This window comes from Panthera onca, chromosome B1 (assembly GCF_046562875.1).
Source record: "Panthera onca isolate mPanOnc1 chromosome B1, mPanOnc1 haplotype 2, whole genome shotgun sequence".
NCBI classification, from domain to species: domain Eukaryota; kingdom Metazoa; phylum Chordata; class Mammalia; order Carnivora; family Felidae; genus Panthera; species Panthera onca.
In genome coordinates, this window is record NC_138342.1 from 103,294,358 (window position 1) to 103,313,867 (window position 19,510).

Sequence of the window (19,510 nt, forward strand, 5' to 3'; positions counted from 1 at the left end):
TCACCCTATGATCCAGCAATTAAATACTTAGGTATTTACCCAAAGGACACAAAAGCATAGATTCAAAGGGGTACAAGCACCTCAATGTTTATAGCAGCATTATCAACAACAGTCAAGCAAACTATGGAGAAAGCCTAAATGTCCATCCAATGATGAATGGAAAAAGAAGATGTGGTGTGTATATATTATGGAATACTACTAAGCCATCAAAAGAATTGAAGTCTTGCCATTTGCAATGATGTGGAAATAGCTAGAATGTATTACACTAAACAAAATATTTGAATCAGAGAAAGACAAGTATCATATGATTTCACTCATATATGGAATTAGAGAAGCAAGACAAATGAACACAGGGGAAGCTGGGGGGGAGGGATGGAGAGAAGAAAGGGAAACAAACCACACAAGACTCTTAATGATAGAGAACAAACTGAGGGTTGATGAAGGGAGGTGGGTGGGAGTTGGGCTAGATGGATGATGGGAATTAAGGAAGGCACTTGTTGTGATAAGCACTTGTATGTAAGTGATGAATCAATGAATTATAGTTCTGAAACCAATATTGCACTGTATATTAACTAAAATTTAAATTAAAAAAAGAAAAAGAAAAAATAAAATTTTGCCATTTGGGACAAGATGCATAGATCTTAAGGGCATTATGCTAAGTGAAATAAAGTCAGATAGGGAAACACAAATACTGTATGATCTCATGTAAGTTTGGAATTAAAAAAAAAACAAAACAGACTCATAGATAGAAGAGATTGGTCATTGCCCATGGCCAGGGGTGTGGAGATCAAAAGGTACAATCTTTCAGTTATAAGTCCTGAGGATGTAATGTAGAGACCATGGTGACCATAGTTAGCAACACTGTATTGTATAAAAACATGGCTCATTCTACTGTGTTTTTGCTTTATCTCACTTTGCAGATATTGCATTTTTTTTTTTTTTATAAATTAAAGGTTTGTGGCAACCCTAAGTCAAGCAAATCTATTGGTGCCATTTTTCCAAAAGCATTTGCTCACTTCCTCTGTGTCACATTTTGGTAATTTTCACAATACTTCAAACTTTTCAATTATTACTACATTTGTTATGGTGATCCGTTATCAGTGATCTTTGATATTACTGTTGTAATTGTTTTGGGGTGCCAAAACCTGCACCCACATAACACAGACTTAATTGATAAATGTTGTGTACGTTCTGACTGTTCCACCAACCAGCAATTCCATTCTCTCTACTTGGGCCTCCTAATTCCTTGAGACAAAACAATCTTTAAACTAGGACAATTAGGGGTGCCTGGGTGGCTCAGTCGGTTAAGCATCAGACTTTGGCTCAGGTCATGATCTCGTGGTCCGTGAGTTTGAGCCCCACGTCGGGCTCTGTGCTGACTGCTCAGAGCCTGGAGCCTGTTTCAGATACTGTGTCTCCCTCTCTCTCTGCCCCTCCCCTGTTCATGCTCTGTCTCTCTCTGTCTCAAAAATAAATAAACGTTAAAAAAAAATTTTTTTTAATTAAAAAAAAAAACTAGGACAATTAATAACACTACAATCGCCTCTAAGTGTTCAAGTGAGAGGCAGAGTTTCTGTCTCTCACTTTAAATCAAAAGCTAGAAATGATTATGTTTGGTGAGGAAGTGTTGGAACTGGAGACCGGCTGAAAGCTAGGCCTCTGGCACTAAACATTCAATTTGTGAATGCAAAGGAGAAGTTCTTGAAGGAAATTAAAAGTGCTATTCTAGGGAACACACAAATGATAACAAAGTGAAGCAGTCTTATTGCTGATATGGAGAAAGTTTCAGTGGTCTGGATAGAAGATCAAAGCAGCCACAGCACTCCCTTAAGCCAAAGCCTAATCCAGAGCAAGGTCCTCACTCTCTTCAATTCTATGAAGGCTGAGAGATGTGAGTAAGATGCAGAAGAAAAGTCTGAAGCTAGTAGAGGTTGTTTCATTAAGGAAAGAAGCCATTTTCATAACATAAAAGTACAAGTTGAAACAGCAGCAAGTTATCCAGAAAACCTAGCTAAGATAATTAATGAAGATGGCTACACTAAACAACAGATCTTCAACGTAGACAAAACAGCCTGCTGTTGGAAGAAGATGTTATCTAGGACTTTCAGAGCTAGAGAGAACTCAATGCCTGGCTTCAAAGGAGAAGCTGACATTCTTAACAGCTAATGCAGCTGGTGATCATAAATTGAAGCCCATGCTCATTTGCCATTTTGAAAAGGGTCCTTAAGAACTGTGCTAACTCTACTCTGCTCATGTTCTATCAAAGGAACAACAAAGCCTGGATGACAGCACGTCTGTTTATAACATGGTTTACTGAATATTTTAAGCTCAATTGACAATGCACTTGATCACCCAAGAGGTCCTATGGAGATATATAATAAAATTAATGTTACCTTCATTCTTGCTAACACAACATCTATTTTGCACCCCATGGATCAAAGATTAACTTTCACTTTCAAGTCTTATTAAGAAGACTTAATTTTTAAGGCTATAGCTGCCATAGATATGATTCTTCTGATGGATATGGGCAAAATAAACGGAAAACCTTTTAGAAAGGATTCACCGTTCTAGATGCCATTAAGAACATCCATGATTCATAAGAGGTCAAAACATCAACATAAACAGGAGTTTAGAAGAAGTTGCTTCCAACTTTCATGGATGACTTTGATGGGTTCAAGACTTCAGAGGAGGAAGTGATTGCAGACATGGTAAAAATAGCAAGAAAACTACAATTAGAGGTAGAAACTAAAGGTGTGATTGAATTGCTGCAATCTAACAATAAAATTTGAATGGATGAGGAGCTGCTTCTAATGGATGAACAAAGAAAGTAGCTTCTTGAGAAGGAATCTACACCTGGTGAAGATATTGTAAACAGTGTTGAAATGACAACAAAAGGCTTAAAATATTACATAAACTAAGTTGATAAAGCAACAGTAGGGTTTGAGAAGGATTGATTCTAAATCTGAAAGGCATGTGAGTAAAATGCTACCAAATAGCATTGTGTGCTACAGAAAAATCATCAGTGAAAAGAAAAGTATTGATGCACCAAATTCATTGTTATCTTAAAGAAATTGCCACATCCACTCAAACTTCAGCAAGGCCATCCTGATCAGTCAGCAGCTATCAATATCAATGCAAAACTCTCCACCAGCAAAAAGATTACTACTCAGATGATGGTAGCATTTTTTTTTTTAATTTTTTTTTTCAACGTTTTTTATTTATTTTTGGGACAGAGAGAGACAGAGCATGAACGGGGGAGGGGCAGAGAGAGAGGGAGACACAGAATTGGAAACAGGCTCCAGGCTCCGAGCCATCAGCCCAGAGCCTGACACAGGGCTCGAACTCACGGACTGCGAGATCGTGACCTTGGCTGAAGTCGGATGCTTAACCGACTGCGCCACCCAGGCTCCCCGAATGGTAGCATTTTTTTTTAGCAACAAAGTATTTTTAAGTTTGTACATTGTGTTTTTAGACATATTGCTATTGCACATTTAATAGACTACAGTATAGTATTAACATTACTTTTATATGCACTGGAAACCAAAAAACTCATTTGACTTTCTGTATTGTGACATTTGCATTATCACAGTGGTCTAGAACTAAACCTGCTACATCTCTGAAATACACTAAAAGTTGCTAAGAAAGTATATCAAAGTATATCTCAAAAGTTTTTACCACAAAAAAAGAAAAAAGATTTGGGGGATGGATTTTAAATCGTCTTATTGTGGTGATCAATTCATAGTATATACAGATAATAAATCATTACACTGTACACCTGAAACTAATTTATGTCAATAGTATCTCAATAAAAAGGAAATTTAACTGAGAAAGCATATTTAAAAAAAAAAAACACCAGTGATAACTGCTTGAGGCAAGATCCAAAGATGAATGAAAATTAGTGAAACTCCAGGGTGAAACAAGATATTTGCATAACCTCAAAATATCCCCTTCAAAATGTTTATTAATATGGTGGTTTTAATATATGTCCACAAATTCTGTGATACTCTTCTCTCTGGGATGGAATCCTTCTAACAAAGAGTACAGAAAAGGAAAAATGGTAACTTTACAGAAGAGAAACCGGAGACACAACCTTAACCAAGTCATCAAAGTTAATATCAGCAATAGCTGCTAACATCATGTACTCCCAAATATGCTATGAGAAGTGAACTTCACCTAGTCATCTCCCCAAATACTCTTAACTCTTGCATAACCATGAGAAAACATTAGGCAAACCCAAATTTAGGGCCATTCTACAAAGTATTCAATCACTACTCTTCAAAAGTGTCAAGGTCATGAAAAAAAGCAAAAACTGAAAACTATCACAGGCCACAGAAGACGGGACCACTAAGTGCAATGTAATATCCTGGATTGAATCACGGAACAGAAAATGGACATTAATTGAAAAACTAGTGAAATCCTAATGAAGTGTATAGTATAGTTAGTAGTGTTGTATTAATACCAATTTCTTAGGTTTGAAAATTGTGCTATTGTTACATATAATGTTAACAATAAGGAGGGGCACCTGGTGGCTCAGGTTAAGCGACTGACTTTGGGCTCAGGTCATGATCTCACGGTCTGTGAGTTCAAGCCTGTGTTGAGCTCTGTGCTGACAGCTTGGAGCCTGGAGCCTGCTTCGGATTCTTTGTTTCCCTCTCTACCTCTGCCCCCTCTCCTGCTTGCCCTCTCTCTCAAAAGTAAGTAAACATTAAAAAAATAATGTTGACAATAAGGAAAACTGAATGGAAGAGTATAAGGAAACTCTGTGTTATCTTTACAATTCTTCTGTAAATCTAAAATTATTTCAAAATAAAACATTATATACACTTTAAGAGTAATTTTTATGCATTCCTTTAACTTCTTGGCCCTCTATTTCCATTCCATGTCCCTCCTCAAATTTGATCCTAATGTAATTACATGTTTTTGTACTCAGAAGTTTTATTCATCCCTATCATACTTCTTGGCAACACCATTTGAATTTTTTAATTTCCTGTAAGCAAAAGTCTCTAAATGTTAAGGCAAAAGAATTCTGCTTTGAATTATCATTACAATTATTAATGGGCATTTGATCAAAGCGACATATCAATACATTTTGGTAATCACTAAAGAAAAATATGCCTTTACTGAAAATGCATTACTTATAAGAGGAATTAAGGTTTTTTTTTTTCTTCCAATTAGCCCACGTATTTGTGGACGGATATTACTCCTTGCTATAATGAGGTAGAATACCATCAATTATATTGTTCTTTTTCTTTTAAAATGATTTAACCCTTGAGAAATCTTGCCTATATAAAAAAAATAGGGGAGCATTTATATATTGTAATAATGCTATCACTCAATTCTTCAATTCCTTCTGCGTTACATGCCAAACTCCATTGGTAATTTACTAAAGAAAAATAGAGCCAGGCATTAGCCAGAAGGTAAATTAAGTAGTCACAGGTATAGTGTGGTCTTAATATTCTCCTTAGGAAAGAGGGGAGGGCTTGAGTCTTTACAAGGTGATTCTTTTAAGGTTATTTCATTAAAAAAAAAAAAAAAAATCAGCTCCCTTGGATTTGGGCCAAAATGGATTTAGCATACATCAAAATCCTATCTACAACACCATAATGTATATAGATTAAAAAACAAATTGCCTTCATGGGTAAATTTATTTAATTTACCATCTGTCAGCTAACACCTCCATTAGGGTCTCCTTCAACCTTCACGAGTGCAAAGAATTGAAGAAAACACCCACAATGGGTTTATCACTCAGATATTACAGCCATTAGCTTTCAATGTCCCCACCTGTTTTCATGATTGTTCATTGTTTGGTACCAGCAGTGAAACTAATGCAAAGTCCAAAGTTTTTTTTTCCTGTAAACAGTAAAGGCACTGTTGAGGCCAATCCTTGTCCACAGGGGCCTTCTCAGCATAACCAGAGATAAAACGAAAAGTTTCTTTGAAACCATCCACACATTGATACCCCAGGGACACCCCCAAGCACCCCGGCTCTAACACAGTGCTTCATGAAAATGGTAGCGCCAGGTGTGTGGAGGGCATTGGGTACGACAGTAGAAAGGCCTGGCTGCGCAGCTTTACCTGACTTCCGTGGTTGTGAGGGCCCCTTAGGGGGTACTGGGTACCCACGCTCAGAGAGAACAAGGTCGGCATCACAGGACGTCGAACGCGTGACGCCCTACGTCTCTCCGTTTGTTGACGCAGGCCGCACAGCCCAGAGGGCACCGCCATGGCGCTGGCGCAGGCGCGAGCGCGGGGGCGGGAGCACAGCCCCGCAGACGGTTGGTGATTGGATGAGGAGGGTTGTGGGGTGTTAGCCTGCGTACTGCTGGGACGCCACCAGGCAGCTTTTGAAAGATGCAATTCTGGCCTCGTGAGCCTTGAAGCCCGAGATCGAACCGGGAGGAGGAAGCAACGGCGGCGGCAGCTGCGGCTGGCGAGCCTCCGGCCTGCCACTAGGTCTCCGACCTACAGGGCAGGAAGGACAATTTTGGTGGGTGGGAGTTGGGCTGGAATCGGCCTTTGAGAGTCTTATGTTTTTATGTTTTCTTTTCTGTTTTTCTCTGACCCCCGGGTAGATGTAAGGGCTTTTCCGGCCAACTGTTTTGACTCTTCGTTACCCTTTTGTAGCAGCACTTAGGGAAGGGCTGTAGGGGGGACGAGCCCCGTGCCTGTTAAAACTCTAGTTACAAAGCAGTCATGACATAAGTTAACGAGATTTAGTTCTATGTCGTGTGTGTTCAAGCCATTTATGGGAATATACATTATTTTTAATTTCAGATTATTTTTATCTAGTACTTTGTTTTTTTGTTCTCTGCCAATTTTCGTATGATTTATAGGCGAGAAAATGTCTGGCAACAATGACTGGTTTCAGAGTTCCCGGGTCCCTAGCTTTGCTCAGATGCTGAAAAAGAACTTGCCAGTTCAGCCATCAGCCCAGACGGTAGCTACACCCACAGGATATTCTTCAGAAAGTTACAGCCTGTCGAATATGGCATCCAAAGTTACGCAAGTGACGGGTATGACTTCTTTTTCATTTGCAATAATGTCTGAGTTAAGAATCCGGGATGGCCAGTAAGTATTGTTGAGCCTCCAGTTTAAATGTTCCCTGACTATATATCCATATACCAGTGGCTGTGTCCCATCTGGAACTCAGATTTGACTCTGAACACTGAAGGAGGCCTGTAGAAATCCTTCCCCTTGCTATGCAATTAATTATTTTACTATTTAACCACTCAAAGGGTGTCTTGCTTTTTTGAGGTGCAGTTGTGTTAGCCCCTTCAGGGAAGAGACTGAACTTACACTGGTTTCTATTCCATATATCACTGAGATTAAGTATAAAGCAGGGACAAACACCTAAAGTCAATTGAATTCGAAGTGAAAAGTAATATAAAACAGTGAATGGGAAACAAACTTGTCTTAGTCCCAGGACTATGTCCTCAGTCTAGGTCTTAGTGACATCATGTGTAAAAAAATGACTTTTGAGAGACTCTGAAAACCTTGACCTCACTTAATGTTATGACAATGATAGTACTTCTTTGCAAATAGTTTGAGTACTCCAAAAGGTATTTGCTTCAACAGGTTGCACTTGTCATGTGTGCCAAAATTTTTTAGTAGAAACTTACCTGTAATGAAAAACAATTAGATATATCAGGGACAATCTTCCATTTTAGTGGAGGATTTAGTGCTTTTACTTTTTTTATTATTATTATTTTACAGAACTGACCACTGTAAACATTTATTTTTAGGTAATTTTCCAGAACCATTGCTTTCCAAAGGTCTTTCATCTACTTCAAATCCTGTCCTTCCTCCAAAAAAAATACCCAAGGAATTTATAATGAAATACAAACGTGGAGAGATAAATCCTGTGTCAGCTTTGCACCAATTTGCACAAATGCAACGAGTTCACCTTGACCTTAAGGAAACAGTAACAACAGGCAAGTGGAAAGTTGTATCTGGTTATTGCAGTACTGGAAAATACTTTCCTATGAAAAGCATAGCAAACGGGCGCCTAGATGGCTCAGTGGATTAAGTGTCCAACTTCAGCTCAGGTCATGATCTCATAGTTCATGGGTTTGAGCCCCATGTTGGGCTCTGTGCTGACAGCTCAGAGCCTAGAGCCTGCTTCAGATTCTATATCTCCCTCTTTCTCCACACCTCCCCTGTTCGTGCTCTGTCTCTCAAAAATGTTAAAAGAACATTTTTTTTAAAAGCAGAGAGTACAAGTGGTACTAAATTTGGTTATTTTCTATATTCATGTAATGTTGGGGTTAGGTAACTAGTATGTTTTGACAAATATACTTCAGAAATTTTTATATTCATACTTTTCTGCAAATAACGTACATGTACAAAATTTTTCTAATCACTGAATTTTAATTTTTTGTGTGTGGCTAGTTGAACTGAAATCCCGTTAGTGAAATTCAAGTGAAATGAACTGAAATTCAAATGAAATTCTGAATTTCACTTCTAAAAGTGAAACTAGGACTTGGATAGTATATCGAAAATAGTATATGATGGATACCCTTTCTGCAGATGTGTGTGACTATTTTCTCCATTCTCGCTTAAACCACCTCCCAACCAGAAGGATCTTTTACCACATTGTGCCTGTGGAAGGCTGCAGGAGTAAAGATCAAATAAAATGCAAACAGCAGCCCCTGCTCTCTTTACCTTATGACCAATGATTAGATAGAACTTTCGGAAAGTAGAGGGATAAGAAAATCAATGCTCTTGGGGTGCCTGGGTGGCTCAGTTGGTTGAGTGTCTGACTTCGGCTCAGGTCATGATCTCGCAGTTCATGAGTTCAAGCCCCACGTCGGGCTCTGTGCTGGCAGGTCAGAGCCTGGAGCCTGCTTCAGATTCTGTGTCTCCCTCTCTCTCTGCCCCTTCCCCATTCATGCTCTGTCTCTCTCTGTCTCTCAAAAATGAATAAATGTAAAAAAACTTTTTTTAAGAAAATAAATGCTCTTAACAGGTATTGACAGGCTAAAAGTATGAGTCAAACACAATCCTTAAAAATATATATATATGTGTACACATATGTGTGGATTCCTATGGGTATTTGTATATAAAAACATTATTAAGTAGCTTGGTTTTTAAATTTTCTCTTACTAACTTTTGCCAACATGGGTCTCAAGGTATCTTTGCAAAAGGATTTAAAGTTTTTGAGATTTTAGCAAAGATTGTCATAGTGAAGTCAAGTTTCCAGTCTGTTGTTTTGAATGAAATAACTGGTAAACATGTGACAAAAATAGTCTTAATATCGCAGGTGGGAGTTTTCCAAGGTCTAGTCACTGTAGGTGGGATTACTTCATGACTGGTACTGTGGACTTAATTTTTGTGTCACCAGTTGTGTTTCCCTCCATTCTTCTCAGAATGCTCTTGGAAAATGTAAGCTGTTGGTCATAGTAAGAAAAAAAATGTGAGAGCAAATCTTCATTGAACTTAGTAAAAGCTGCTCACAACTACAACCCATTGATAAGTAATGATATTTACTTTATGTGTATACTACTAGTTGAATAATCTGAATGAGTAGGTTTAGTAATGACACCAGAGTATATTTTAACAACTCTACAGGTGATTTAGATACATACTAAAGTTTGAGAACCTGAAGCATGATGGGATGAAGCTTAAAGGCTCAGTACTCTGACACAGAGGTCTTATTCACAAATTTGGTGGGTCATATCTCACACATAATAATCTCACCCTTGTTAAATAAATATACAAAATATTACAAGGTTTAGTAAGTTGGGACGGGAACCTAGGTGATCATAATGAAGGAATTTGGGAAACTGAAGTCATAGATGGTGGGAGGAAAGCAATTTACTCAAATGTAGTCAAGAGTTACTTGTAAAACTTTGATATATATGGAAACCCAGAAGTTAGTGTAATATGTAAGGAAGTAATAATAACAGTGATGATGAGGCTTATGTGGAGTGACGCTGTACCTAGCCATCCATAACGAGTAGAGACTTGCATTAACTAGAGAACTTCTAAAGTCTGAATACCAACAAGTAAAACTTGAGCTGGAAAAATCTTTGGCCTATAAATTTAGATGATTCCACTTCAGTTTTCATTAGGCAAATATGAAAACTAGGTAAAAGTAATTGTGTAAAACTAATCCTTCTAGGAATTTTGGATGACTGGACATTCAGTATAAAACTGTTGTTTGTTTTGGTTTTCCTCGTGAATTCTCTCCCCTCCACTTGCCTTTAAAGTTAAGGTGGTTTGAATTGCTTACCATGACACCCTGATTGTTTCACAGGATTTCTTCAAAGGGATATTTTTGTTCTGGGGCTTACAAGAGTATCAGAGTACTCAGAAGGTGGGAGAAGAGAGATGTTGCCAGAGGCTCCACATTTTACCTCTTGTTGGTCATTCAGTAGATATTTGGGTGCTTGCTATTGCCAGGTATTTCTTTATACAAGACCCTGTCCCTCCATGTATGATCTATACTCTAAAGCTGGCCCTACTGTTCATGCTGAATTTGGAGCTAACCTGGCTGCTTGATGAATTCCTCAGAACTGGTTCAGGGGTTCATCCAGCTTTGCTTTTAACCTGCATTGGCTGTGGGGCGTCTGGGCGTCTCAGTCAGTTAAGCGTCCGACTTGAGCTCAGGCCACGATCTCACTGTCCATGGGTTTGAGCCCCGCATCAGGCTCTGTGCTGACAGCTCAGAGCCTGGAGCCTGCTTCGGATTCTGTGTCTCCCTCTCTCTCTGCCTGTCCCTCTGCTTTGCATGCTCTCTCCTTTGCACTCTCTCTCTCTCTCTCTCAAAAATAAAGAACATAAAAAAAATATTTAACCTGCATTGGCTGTAATAAATAAAATAAAATAAAACACAAAACTAATAGGCCAAGATAGTTTTCCACAGTGTTTGTACTAGGATATTTTTCTTTATAAAATGTCATTTGCAAGAACATATTATGAATTGTTTCAGCATTCATTCTGACTTCTTTTTCAAGGTAACGTTATGGGACCATATTTTGCTTTTTGTGCTGTGGTGGATGGTATTCAATATAAGACTGGACTGGGACAAAATAAAAAGGAGTCTAGATCCAATGCAGCAAAATTAGCTCTTGATGAGCTTCTACAATTGGATGAACCTGAGCCAAGAATTTTAGAAACATCAGGTAAATACTCTTGATTATAAAGTGTTTGTAAAATTAATCTTTTTCCAGAAGGAATCACCGAAGGATTTGTTAATGAAGAATTATTTGGCAACTACAGGAGAGAAATGGCAGAATTTATTTTCTTCCATTGCTGATTGCTGACATATTTAATATTAGTTAAAATGCTCCTGTATAGGGGATTGAGTACACCCGTTGTGATGAGTACTGCGTAACAAACGTATAGAATTGTTGAATCACTATATCATACACCTGAAATTAATATAATGCTGTATATTAATTATACTTGAATTAAAAACAAAATAAAAATAATAGCAAAGGAAAGAATACAAAGATTTTATATAAAAGAAAAAAATACTCTTGTATATTTCAGCACCAAATTATATGAACATGTTGGCTGAATTATCTGATAATTTGTCAGATTCTCAAGAGCTTCATATCCAGAAACTTGATTTTCTCTGTAGTTCATTGGATTCTTATTATGCACTTTAATACTGTGCATTTAATGCTTAGAGTTTTTAAATGCAATTTTTGTGAAGTTGGCTTATATTAAATTCAGTGATGGTAGAGTTATTGGAGAAAATAATGGCCTAAAGTAACACAGCAAATAGGTTAAGTGTAAATTCCAGAATTAATTGCTGAAGTTGGAATATTGACTCTGAACAGACAAGTTATTTGCCCTCTAAATGCAAGCTTCATCATTTAAAAAGGGAGGACATTAAAAAAAAGAATAAATAAAAAATAAAAAAAACATAAAAAGTGGGGGCACCAATAGTAACTGCCTCCTATGCTGTTATTAGAATTAACTAAGTAATGTATGCAAAGCCCTTACCTAGTGTTTAGTGAATAATTTGTAATAAAATGATGGTAGCTTTTATTACTATTAATCAATTTGAGGAATATGTTACCATGTTATATATGCTAGCATAGTAAGCAAATTTTGTCATAGTGAGCAATTTTTGCTCATTTAACGGTAGATTACATTTTGGTTCATCTGTAAATGATAACTTTAAAAAAAGAAAAATCTGATTTAAACAGTGATCATAAACTCATTCTTTTTAAATACAAATCATCACTTTATTTATTTTACTACTGGGCTTTTTTTTGGTTTTTAGTCTATTCATTTTGTCTTTCTTAATACTTAAACTTTTTGTTCTATGTTCTTCTTTCATGTATCTTTATTTTTGTTGTTTAAAACTAATAATTAAAAATGATTTATTTTGCCACATCTTGTGAGTTTTGATGTGTGGTTTTTTTCGTTGTTTTCAAATAGTTTGTCATACTTTGGATTTATTAAGTACTTAAGAACGTACTTTGTTAATTTTTACGTTATTTTCTCTTCACTATTTTTCAGGTTTATTAATTAAAGGGCTAGGTATGATGATTCTGGTATATGTCTTATACATGCTGGCACTATAAATGTCATTATCCTTATTTTATTGAAATGCTTTCATTTTTACATGTTATTTGACCTATAGAGCAGTGATGCAGTGATTTCATGTTGTTACAGTGTATATTTTTTAAATTCAATATAAAATAACTTTTTTATCTTGTATATTTTATGTTATATATGTTTTGGTCTTGAATTTTTTAAAATTCTCAGATTGATACTTTGTTACATTTTGTATTGGTCCAGTGTCTTTATCCTGTTGTTTTGTTTTTAATGATTTTCTTTTGTGCATAAAATTAGATTTTTTGACCTAGTCAATAAATATTTCAATAAAAAGCTTTAACATTTGCACTTATTATGAATGTCTGATGTCATGTTATGCATTTTTTTCCTTTTGTCCTGTGGATAATGTTTTGACTTTTTTTCTTTTAAATATTTAGAAGGTACTGATTTTAACCTAGAAATTCCTTCCTAATATTAAATCACTTTTGATAATTTTGAGTTCTGATTTTATCATTTGATAATTTTGTCATCTTTACTAGTATTAGTTTTTGTCCATCATTCATTTATCCATTCTCACACTGCTTTATGCCCTGAGTGAACAAATTTTACTCACCTAGAGCTTAGTGTGACAAGTGATTTATTTAGATTTATTTTTTTATAGATATGCCTTTGCCTTTCCAGAGTCTTTAACAAATTAATGTAAAATGTAGAACCTGTGACAAATAATATTCTTAAGACATTCTTTCAGTTTATTTATTGAAATCCTTTATATGTGATTATTTTATCAGCTATCAACCCATCTAGGTACGTCCCCAGCAATATTTTGCCAGTTTCCTTCCAATAGTAGCATGCAGCAGAATGAATAAATAAATCAATAAATGTTTTCAGGATGTACTATGTTCCAGGGCCTGTGGTAGGTGCTGAGGATCTAGAATTACATAAGACCTGTCCTCTACTCTCAGGGAGCTAAGATGTAAAATGCTTTGTTGAAATTAAGTTAAAATCTATCTACACAATTTCCCAAGCATCTAACTTAATCATCGGAAAATGTTTATGGTTAGCTTCTAATGATAAATACTTCAAAATGCTTATTTAGGGCTAGCAAATGTTTTGCCTGGTGGGATACAATTTTTAGTTTTTAAATATTTATCTTTTCCGTTTTTTGTGAAAATTAAAACATTTTCCCATCTCCACTGGTACCACTTTTATTTTCAATACCATTGTTTTCTCAAAAAGTGCCAATAGTGCCTTAATTATGACTAAAAGTTTTTAATAATGTATTTTCTGTGGTCACAGAGCCTGGTAAAAATTTAATTAAGTCACCTTTTTCTTTACAGTGAGTTACATTTTCTTTAAAATGTCCTAAACATTTAAAAACCGTATTTTTAATTTTTTCAAAATTCTGAGCTCAAAAAAATTATTTTCCACGTATTGCTTCTTTCATATTTTGTACATGGTGTTTTTTAAGTATAATCATAATTGTTAATTAACTGTATAATGTTGCTCTAAGTTTTTTCAAGGACAGTGTTATTAATAATACTCTGTTAGGTTTTGAAAATCTTAACACTTTTTATACAATGATTTAAGAATCTGGTTCTAAGTTTAGCTTATTTCAATACTGCTTTTTTAAAAAATTGAGGTTTTTAGTGTGGTAAAATAAAATTTTGTACTGCATATATATAAAATATAAATTTTAGTATCGTAATTAAGTGTACACTTTCGTGTTAAATATATTCACTTTGTTGTGTATCCAATATCCAGAGCTCTTTTCATCTTGAAAAACTGAAATTCTATACCCATTAAAAAATTACTCATTCCTTCCCCACCCCCACTCCACACCAAGCTCATGGCAATTACCGTTCTATTTTCTATGTGAATTTTTCTAGGTACCTCAAATGGAATCATACAGTATTTGTCTTTCATTGCTGGCTTCTTTCACTTATCATTATGTCCTCAAAGTTTTTATTGTAGCATGTATCAAAATTTCCTTCCTTTTTAAGGCTGAATAATATTCTCTTGTATGTATATACCACATTTTGTTTATCCATTCATCAGTTGATACATACTTGGGTTGCCTCAAATTTGGCTATTGTGACTAATGCTGGTATGAACATAGGTGTACGAATATATCTTTGACATTCTGGTTCCAATTCTTTGGGATTTATACCCAGAAGTGGAACTGCTAGGTCATATGATAATTTTATATTTAAATTTTTAAGAGCTGCTGTACTGTTCTTTATAATGGCTGCACTATTTGACATTCCTGCCTACAGTGTGGAAAAGTTCCAGTTTTTCCACATCCTCACCAATGCTTGTTATTTTCTGGGTTTTTTAAATAGTAGCCATCCTTTTGGGTGTGATGTGGCATCTCATTGTGACTTTGATTTGCATTTTCCTACTGACTAGTGATGGTGAGCATTTTTCATGTGCCACTTTGTATATCTTCTTCAGACATATGTCATTCTCCATTCTTTTGCCCATTTTTGAATTGGGTCATTGGTCTTTTTGTTGAGTTTTAGGAGTCCTCTATCCAGTAGTTCCCTTCTTATTCACAGTTTTACTTTCTGTGGCTTCACTTACCTGTGGTCAACTGTGGTCTGGAAGCAGATGATTCTTCTTCTGACATGTCATCAGAAGGTCAATAGTAGCCTAACACTACATCACAATGCCTGTGTCATTCACTTTACTTCATCTCATCACATTTTATCATCTCCCGTTGCAAGAAAGGTGAGTACAGTACAATAAGATATTTTGAGAGAGAGGACTATATTCACATAATTCTTATTACTGTATGTATATTCTATTATTAATTTCTTACTATTATTAATTTTTTTCTAGTTTATAAATTAAACTTTATCATAGGGATGTGCGTATAATATACATATTAAAACATAGTGTGTTTGTGTGTGTATATATATATATGTATATATATATATAGGGTTCAGTATTATTTGCAGTGGAACTAATCACCTCAGATAAGGGGAGGACTGCTGTATATTCTGGATGTCAATGCCTTATCAGATATGTGAGGTACCTATGTTTTCTCCCTTTTTGTGATTTACATTTTACTCTGTTATTAGTGGTTTTTGATTCACAAAAGTATTTAATTTTGATAAAATCGCAGGTTTTTATTGCCTGTACTTTTAGGGTCATATCCAGGGAATTATTGCCAAATCCAATGTCATCATCAAGCTTTTCTCTTTGTTTTCTTCTAAGAGCTTCATGGCTTTTGGCCTTATGTTTGGGTCTTTGATCCATACTGACTTAATTTCTGTTATGTAGTGTTAGGTAGGTGTCCATCTTTAATCTTTTGCATGTGAATATCCAGTTTTTCCAGCATCATTGAAAAGATTGCCTTTTCTGTTTTTGAATGATACTGGCACCCTTGTCAAGAATCATTTGACAAAATAAGTGAGAATTTATTTCTGCATTCCCTGTTCCATTGGTCTGTATGTCTTTATGCCATTACCATACTGTTTTTATTTACTGTCACTTTGTATTAAGTTTTGATATAGGGAAGTGTGAGTCTTCCACCTTTGTTCTTTTTCAAGACTATTTTGCTTATTTATACAGTGCCTCTTAAGATCCAGTGCAACTGGTACAGTCACATTTTCTTTATTGAAATTATTTGTGCTTGATAAATAGGATTTAATATCTGTGTTTTTCACTCCACTTGTGCCTAGTGCACTAGTAAATGGAAAAAAATCATCTTTCTTTGAGTTTTTAAGGTTCTGCTTTTCTAAAGTCCAGAGTGTATATATCTATAGTTAGCCTTTGCTTAACTAACAAGATGACATCGCCAATCTTTCCTTGCTAACTTTTATGTATTTGGCCAGTATTTCATTTTAGTCAAAATGAAGTCCAGGGGAGCAGCTTTTTTGCTTCCTTTGTCTTTATGAATGATTCTTGAGAGATCTAATATCTTGAACCTTTGCTCCTGGAGCCTCTTCATTTAAACTTTTATAATCTTTTTTTGTTTCTTTGATTTAGTGTTCTTTTTTGGTTTGTTTTTCCTAGATTCCCTAACTTGGGAAACAAATTGGAAAGCCATTGCAAAGAATGAGACTAACAGCTTTGAAAACTTTGAATGAAGTATCCCCCTAGGAAAAATGATAATTCTCACATATTAAATTTTTGATAGGATAATAATTTTAAGTATTTTGCGTAGTATTACTGTAAATAGAGAATTGTTCATGGGCATCTAAAACAAGGTTTCATTTTAAATGTTTTTCAGAACATTGCATCTATTACAACACCAACTATATAGTAGGAATTATGCTTGTGCTGATAAATTAGGAAATCCAGAAATGTGTTTGTATAATTTCAGTAAGGCAGGACATTTACTAAGGCTGAGCTAATAGAGATTTGATGGCCTAGAGTTGGCAGAACTATACAGAAAAAATAATCATTTTTAGATAATAATCTAATATGTGTGTTACATAATAGTAAGGTACCTGCTTTTTGGAACATGGAAGCTTCACGTTTCTTTACATTTTTATTTTATTTACAGGGCCTCCTCCTATCCCTGCAGAACCTGTTGTTTCACCTGAACCAGTCTATGTCTCAAAAATACATTATGGTAAGAAAGTCCTTCATAATGATATTTTTTTAGAAGGGGAGCCCAATTAAAAAGTTATAACAACATATAATTAAAATATGCTCAGGTGGGGTGCTTGGATGGCTCAGTCAGTTAAGTGTCCGACTCTTGATTTCAGCTCAGGTCATGATCTGACGGTTCATGAGTTCAAGCCTGACATCGGGCTCCATGCTGACAGCATGTAGCCTGCTTGGGATTCTCTCTCCCTTCTCTCTCTGCCCCTCCCACACATGAGCTCTATCTCAAAATAAACTTTAAGATAGTTTAGGTATGAAAATACATTAGTATTTTATCATTCAAACCTTTCAGACTTCTACAAGGAGAAGAATTTCCTTCTATATTGTGCTAAAAATGAGAAATGAGGAATGGAGAGGAAAAATTGAAGAAATGGCTTTTTTCATATGAGGAGATGGTTCATCAATTTCATATATCTTCTCTTTTGAGAACGCTTTTCTTTGGTAGGCTTGTCATTAATGAAAACCAACAGCTTTCTGGTAGCGCTTAATGGTTGGGCATTCATTTTAAATAATCAGTTTCTTAATGGCAGTTATTTGTCACACAAGCTCAGGAAAACTATGACTGCAATTGCAGTTACTAATTACATGACCAAAGATCAACTACTTCTCCATGCACCTTAATTTTTCCATTTGTAAAATGTCCATAATAATAATTACCTTATAGGGTAATTGCGAGGATTCCGTGTAATCATATATGTAAAATACTTAAAGCAGTGCCAGTAGATGCTTCCTAAATAGTAACGTTTTATTATAATACTTTGTCATATTCAATACTGTGTGGTAGTTATTGTATACTTTTCCCATTCATTGGTTTATGAATCCTCTGAAAGTCAGGGAATTACTCTTTACTTCTTCATTGCCTACATAGTGGTAACATTTCAGACTTCAAAGTTTAGAGTATTTATAGAATTAAAATGAAAAAGAGCCTACCTTTCTCTTTTCTATATCTGCAGATTAGGATTTGAAAAATGGGTTTTATGCTTAGTCAAACTTGTTTTCTGTTGTCTTTTTTTTCTCATTGTTATTGTTATATCTCTTTCTCTAAAACAGAGAAAGACCCTGCACATTTATGAGTTTGTTTGCAGTAAAAGGACCAGACCAGGGAAAGTAGGCACATTCAAATGGCAAAGTCTACCAACAGTTTAATATAGTCACTTGATCTAACAATCATAAGAATTGATGAAGAGAAGGGAAGTGAGGGATCAATCCAGCAATAGTCATCTCTTAATATGGGAAAGGGCTCTGGTCTGTCTTTTCAGCCTCTGTGGGCAATTTTAATGAATAGTGGGAATGAATCTCCAGTCAATGATTGACAAATAACACAGATTATGATTACCCTGAGAAAACAGATCAGTCTGTGGGAAAGAAAGAACATATGTTAACAGTATGTTTAAAGAAATACAAGATTAGGGTCAGCTTTGGTAGGCTCAGACAGGAGTCAAGTGTCAGAAAAAGGAGAGCAAACATCATCCTTCAAACACAGGAGTTGGATGTTATTGCCTTTGAAGAAAAAAGATTTGAGACTCACAATAATTTCCGAAACAGATTCTGCTATGCCAGTTATAGAAGATACCACTATTTCACAGCCTGTTTGCTCTGCCATATCTCTGACTGGACCATATCTTCATTAAAAACAGTGATATTTTGGGAGGCACCTGGGTGGCTCAGTCTGTTGAGCATCCAACTTCAGCTTAGGTCATGATCTCACGGTTTGTGAGTTCAAGCCCTACATCAAACTCTGCTGACAGCTCAGAGCCTGGAGCCTGCTTCAGATTTTGTGTCTCCCTCTCTCTCTGCTCCTCCCCTGCTCACTCTCTGTCTCTGTCTCTCAAAAATGAATAAATGTTAAAAAAATGATATTTTGGCTTTGAAGATAAGTTCAGGTTACACATGATACTAAAAACATGACACTTGAAATTGGCAACTTGAAATCAAAGAAATGGTGTTACTTGGCATTATGTATGTCATGTTCTTATTCTTCATTTTCAGTCATTTGTGAAATCATTTTATTTCCTCAATAGCTGGAACACATGTATAAGGAAAATGATACTACTTATTTTTTTACATGCATGGTACGAAGAGATACAATTTAATACCTAAGATTTGATTATATTCACGATATTATTTCCTTCAACACTGAATGAAGATCAAGAGGATTACTGATACGTTGTTAAGACCCAAGGGTTCTTTATGATATTTAGGTGCAATCATTTAATGGGTAGCAAAACATTCTCTTGCCCCATACACGATTCTTACTCTAGCAGTACTAATTGCAGTGTGGTTTTCTACTCCATATCGTAATACAAAATAATTGCTAACTACATGTGGTATAATTAAACAAATTATAGTACATTTATTCTATAGATCCATTAGGAAGGATGTG

General features: G+C 35.6%; 1 protein-coding gene across 4 annotated transcripts in view; it reads left to right on the top strand.

The window, feature by feature from the left end:
- Positions 1–6,186: 6,186 nt before the first annotated feature.
- The window catches only part of ADAD1 (adenosine deaminase domain containing 1), a 102,912-nt gene continuing 89,588 nt past the window's right edge, over positions 6,187–19,510 (top strand). For 2 of the 4 annotated variants that reach the window (XM_078445775.2, XM_078445777.2), the window contains exons 1-5: positions 6,188–6,275; positions 6,834–7,013; positions 7,743–7,931; positions 10,956–11,123; positions 17,024–17,092. In XM_078445775.2, coding sequence (XP_078301901.1) covers positions 6,224–6,275; positions 6,834–7,013; positions 7,743–7,931; positions 10,956–11,123; positions 17,024–17,092 — 658 coding nt within the window. In that variant the 5' untranslated portion in view covers positions 6,188–6,223. Of the gene's footprint in view, positions 6,276–6,307; positions 6,488–6,833; positions 7,014–7,742; positions 7,932–10,955; positions 11,124–17,023; positions 17,093–19,510 lie in introns of those variants that run through there. The other 2 variants (XM_078445778.2, XM_078445776.2) reach the window with 2 other exon arrangements.